Raw genomic sequence first — 6,000 nt, forward strand, 5'->3', positions numbered from 1 at the left:
TTATTTCTTCTTTGATGATGGATTCTAGCATTTTTCCAACTACAGATGTTTCTTTATCGCTTTCTTAGTCATTCTTTGTTTTTTAAATCTTTCCCAATCTTCTAATCACCCACTATTTTTAGCCGCTCTGAATGCATCAGCTTTTAATTTAATACTCTCCTTTATTTCCTTCGATAACCACGGCTGGTTCTCTCTTCTCCTTCAGTCTTTCTTTACCATCGGAATATATTTCTGCTGAGTACCGAAAAAGATCTCCTTAAAAATCCTCCACTGTTTCTCAGCCGTCCTACCAACCAATCTGCGCCCCAATCTACATTTGCCAATTCTGCCCTCACCTTATCATACTCGCCTCTGTTCAAACAGAGGACAAGGGTTTGGGACCCTACTTTCTCATCCTCCATCTGCATCAGAAATTCAGCCATACTATGATCACTTGTCCCAAGAGGATCCCTCACAAGAAGACCCCTAATTCTACCTGTCTCGTTACACAGTACCAGATCTAAGATAGCTCGCTCCCTTGTAGGTTCCGTTACATACTGTTCAAGGAAACTATCCCGACAGCATTCCAAGAACTCTTCCTCAAGTCCATCGCTTCCGACTTGGGTCATGCAATCAGTATGCAGATTAAAATCCCCCATAATTATTGCCGTTCCGTTTCTGCACACATCAATTATTTGTTTGTTTATACTCTAGCTTGATTGACATCAAACATTCACTGACTCCAGCACCGACACAACTGCAATAGTATGTGCTATGTGATTCAACAACACCTTCCAAATCAGTGACCACTATCATCTAGAAGAACAAGCCAGTGATACATGAAAACATCACCCACCTGCAGGTTTTCCTCCAAGCCACTCCTCATCCTGAGTTGGAAATATATCGCCCATTCCTTCTCTGTCATTGAGTAAATATACAGGAACTCACTCCCTAACAGCACTGTGGTTATACCTACCTCAGGGACTGCAGCCGTTCAAGGAGATGATTCCCTGTGATGGTGGGGAACTGGATTTCCCAGTAACGTCCATATCTCAGTAAAAAAAACTGATCTGAGATAAATATGTATTTCTCAACCCGCTGTCCAAATCTGTAGCTTGGATGTTTGTACCTTGATTCTTCACATCAAAATTGTTTTTGTTTTGAATTTATTTAATTAACACTTTGACCATGGCACATGGTAGTTACTCAGCCATGAGGCCAGCTGTGGGTCTGGTGCTCTGGGGTACAGTACATTGATTTGTAATAATTTGTTATAAGCATTCTACTATAGCTGTCATCATGACTATTGGGTGATGTGCATGTGTTTATTCCACAGTTGGGCCTATGCAGGAAGCTGTTGTGGACAGCAATCAATCAGTGAGTCATGAAGGAAGGAGCTTACTTGGGACACCAACCAACCAATCAGAAGAAGTAAGATGCTGGCACCATGTGTGGGTTGGACTGTTTGGGATTGACACTTATTGATCATGTGGTTAGATACTCTTAGCCAATGTTTTTTCTAAGCTGTGGGTGCAATTTGACAGTTCCTGCACAACCCGTGCAAAGTCTGCCCTTTTAAATTATCCCATGTGCAGTCTCCAGTTTATGTCCCAGAAACCAGGCAGTGAAGGATAGAAATGGAGCTCAAACTTTTTAAGCTTTTATTCACGAATACTACTGAAACGTTAAGATTTCTGGAGATAGAGCAGAAAAGTAGAGCAAATTTGATTGCTTCACGTAGAGTGAACCAAATTGCCGTCTTTTATGATAGTAATGTCTATGATTGAAACCCCCAACAAGCACAGCTTTTGTCTATCCTTATTTATGCTATTTGATTTAAATCAATTAAACCAAATTAAACAAACTGAGGAACAATGTATAGGAGTAGCCCCTTAAAGGGATATTGCATCAGACAAAAACAAATGGCAAAGGAAACTTAAAACATTCAATCAAAATGTGATTATAGTGGTCACCAAAATATCCCAGTCACTGATGTCCACTGGGCATGGAAGATCTTTGCTTATTTATAGGGGCACAGGGGGTGTTAGTGCCCACTATCTGCCTACTGTTAAACACACATACTGTACATTAACAGATTTCCTTATCTCTCTAAATAGAGTTTATACGTACAGCCAAAATTTCATAATAAATTAATAATAAATCAAAAACATCCACATGCTTTACAAACCACAACATCGCAAGACACTCATCCTCTAGTTATTTGCATTTTTTTTTTCTGTAAAATATCAAAACAATTCTCTCTTGAATGCCTTCATGGGTCGGGGCATTGAGTTTAAAAACGGGCAAGTCATTTTACAGCTTTATAGAATCTTCGTTAGGCTGCATTTGGAATATAGTGTTCAGTTCTGGTTGCCGTTGGAGAAACTTGGTTTGTCCTTACTGCAATGATGGAGGTTGAGGGGAGTCTGCAAGATTGAGGGGCATGGGCAGAGTGGATAGTCAGAAGCTTTTTCCCAGTGTGGAAGATTACCAGGGGGCATAGGTTTAAGGTGCGAGGGGCAAAATTTAAAGGAGATGTATGAGGCAAGTTTTTTTTAGAGGGAGGTGGGTGCCTGGAACACGCTGCCAGGGAGAAGCCGGTACTATAGTGACTTTTAAGAGGTGTCTTGACCAATACATGAATAGGATGGGAATAGAGGGTTTTAGTTCAGTTGGGCAGCATGGTTGGTACAGGTTTGGAGGGCCAAAGGGCCTGTTCCTGTGCTGTAATTTTCTTTGATCTTTGGTCAGTTGAACTGAACAATTAAATTTTGTATTTGCTCTTTGTTTTTATCTTCCTGTAATGACTTAATACAATTAATCACGATGGGAATAACACTTTGTGAATGTTGATTTAAAGTTAATACAGACTACTCTACTTAATATCTAAATCAGTATACTTAAAACACAAGCTTGATGAGTTCATGATTTGTATTCATCCATTTAATTTGAGATTTCCTTTCAAGTCAGCAAGACCAAGTTGTAACCATCACAAGTTTCATAAAATCTAGATTGTATCTTAATGAATGATTAATATAGCATGGAATTCTGAAGGAGAGAATTAATCTCCACTTGGAAAGGCATAGGTTAATTAGGGATAGTTAGCATGGCTTTGTTAGGGGGAGGTCATGCCTAACAAATTTGATAAACCTTTACGAAAATGTGATTGATTGTGTGGATGAGAAAGTGCAGTTGATGTAGTTTATATGGATTTTAGCAAAGCCTTTGACAACGTCCCACATGGGAGACTCATTGAGAAGGTTGAAGCGCGTGGAATTCAGGGACGTTTGGTGAGATGGATCAGAAAATGGATTAGAAGTAGGACTCAAAGGGTGGTAGAAGTCTGTTTTAGTGACTGGAGGCTGATGTCCAGTGGCATTCCACAAGGTTCAGTTTTAGAAACATAAAAACTAGAAGCATGAGTACACCATTCAGCCCTTTGAGCCTGCTCTGCCATTCATCTTAGTTGTAGCTAATCATCGAATTCAATATCCTGATCCTCCTTCCTCCCATATCCCTTTGATCACTTTTTAGTCCCAAGAGCTATATCTAATTTCTTCTTGAAATTGGACAATGTTTTAGCCTCAATTACATTTGGTGGTAGTGAATTCCACATAGTCACCATTCTGTGGGTGAAGAAATTTCTTCTTACCTCAATCCTAAAAGGTTTACCCCTTATCTTCCAACAATGACCCCTTCTGGACAGCTGACCGTGAGGAGCATTCATTTTGAATCTTGTCCGGTTTCAAGAAGAAATTAGATATAGCGGATACAATATCCTGACTTGGTAAATTGCAGATCCAGTGACTTTCCAAGAACAATTGGTTTCTCATGATCCATGTGAAGTTTCATCTGTGCCTTTTACACAGAAGGTTTAATCAATGTTTTGGGTATTTCATTTGAGACTGTCGGTACTCATAAAATGAGAATTACATCTCTCTTGTGCTTTGTCAATATATTGTTATCCTCAGTGCAATCCAGCAATTTAAACACTAGGACTGATCAGGGATCCCAAATTGAATTTCATTTTGTATACCCTGTGAAAATCATCTGAACATACAAACAAGGAGCAGGAGTACCCCATCCAGCCCTTCAGCCTGCTCCATTTGATAAGAGCGTGGCTGAACTCGTTGTGGACATACCTGTACTTCCTGTCTAAGATCCTTGTCGAATGATATACTCTTACATGGAATGATTATCTGATTTTAAAGATCTATAAAAATCCGACAATGCATCAAAAAGATTCAGTAACTCATCTTTGCTGTAAATCTTTGCTGAAATACCTGTCTTAATTGGAAGTTGTGTTTTAAAATGTCTTTTGTTTGTGTAGTTCGGCACTATGTTGGAGTCTAGACCAAGGTAGAATAACATTGCCCTGACCAAATTTTTAGTTGGGTCTTCATTTTGGCTGACTTAGGGGATTTCTGCTGGATCTTTATGGTGAGTAGGACTGAGCCTCTATTCCTTGTGTAGTCCCTGCCAAGCTAGATAAGGGCTGGATCAGCTGTCAGTCGCCAAATATTGCAAGTGACTGTCAACATTGGTCAGATTGGCCAAGTGAAAGATATCTGGGAACAATCAGCATTTTGGATCTCAGGAGAAATCAGAGGGATCATACGAAAGATCAAGGCTCAGCTTCAGGAAGGGCAAGATTAACACAGTTGGAGATTCAGCATGCTGAAGTAACTTAATTTTTTTTCCCAGGTATGGATGAAGGAACCGAAACACCTTAGAAAAAAGTGTTTATCATTGGTGAGGCAAAACGTTCAGGAGAACAAGAATTTGGTGGAAGATCGTGTCATCAAAGAGGGTGCAATTCCTCCAGATTCTCTGAGTGAAGTGTATAGGTCAACAGCTAATCATATCTGGGGACAGAATAACAGTGAGAGTCTGGATCCGATACACCAGTTAATGCCAACGTCACCATCAATGCATCCATCCAGCAAGAGAACCTTGTCCAATCCACCACCTGTGAGCAATCAGGCGACAAAAGGTCAGTGAGCTTCATATGACATGAATTTCTTTGTCAGAGATAGACCATACCATCATCAGGCATTGCTGGTCAGAGGGCAAGTTTACCACCAGCTCCCTGGAGGGGGGTGGGGATGGTGGTGGCAGGGAATTTGAAAGTATATTTGAATGCTGTAATGTTATTGATTGTAATTGGAAAATAATCATTTTAATGTTGAAACTCTTTGGCAGGAAAGCGTCCAAAGAAAGGGATGGCAACTGCAAAGCAGCGACTAGGAAAGATTCTGAAGTTGAATAGAAGTGGTCGCCTCTTCCTTTAGAATAACAATGTGACAGATCAGCATTGAAACAAAATGAATCCTGGTCTAACTGCACCTTCAAATGGATTGTGCCTGGCAAACAGTTGCACAGAGGAACACTGTTGAAGTACAGATGAGCAATAATAGTGGACTGAAAGTTCAAATGTTCTGGGCTTGCTGACAGTTTTTAGAGAATAGCATTCTGAATTTACTGATCTTTCTTTTGTCATATAATTTATTTCTTACATATTAATTGATGCATTTTAATTTGACAGCTTTGAATGGTTTTTTTAAAGATGACTATTTATTGATGAATTTGTCTGAACGACAACTAAATAACAAGTTAGATATAAAAGGTGGAGCCATATTTGCAGCTGGCATGTTTTTTTTAATACTCCATTGAAGAGCTCAGTGTGATAGGCTTTGTCTTACTACGTCTGAAATCTACACATTTCATATGTTTTCCATTTGAACAGTTTGCTAATCACTTTGTTGTGGGAACTGACTTTATGAATTTGCGGATTTCAATATTGAAGGAATTAATATCAGCAGTCACCACTGTTTTCAGTCACTTGAAATGAGGAAGATGTCCACCAGGCTTTATGATTTGTGTGTGCTCACCATTCAGTCCAATCCTGAAGCTATGTGCCTTTGAGGAAAAGGAATGAGATCTTCATTGTGTGGGAGGGATCGGATGGGTTGGGTGAATCTTGAGTCCAAATTCTACTTACTCTGTTGCTTTCATCACTGC

The 6,000-nt window shown here is 39.7% G+C and overlaps 1 protein-coding gene across 1 annotated transcript in view; it reads left to right on the forward strand.

The window, feature by feature from the left end:
- LOC145343990 (lysine-specific demethylase 7B-like) overlaps positions 1-5,616 on the forward strand; it is a 115,296-nt gene extending 109,680 nt beyond the window's left edge. The window contains exons 18-20 of the mRNA XM_080190598.1: positions 1,316-1,410; positions 4,684-4,972; positions 5,182-5,616. Of these exons, the coding sequence (XP_080046724.1) occupies positions 1,316-1,410; positions 4,684-4,972; positions 5,182-5,270 (473 nt within the window). The 3' untranslated portion in view covers positions 5,271-5,616. The remainder of the gene's footprint in view (positions 1-1,315; positions 1,411-4,683; positions 4,973-5,181) is intronic.
- Positions 5,617-6,000: the final 384 nt, after the last annotated feature.

The sequence above is a fragment of the Carcharhinus amblyrhynchos genome, chromosome 6 (assembly GCF_965287045.1).
Source record: "Carcharhinus amblyrhynchos chromosome 6, sCarAmb.v2.hapA, whole genome shotgun sequence".
NCBI classification, from domain to species: Eukaryota; Metazoa; Chordata; class Chondrichthyes; order Carcharhiniformes; family Carcharhinidae; genus Carcharhinus; species Carcharhinus amblyrhynchos.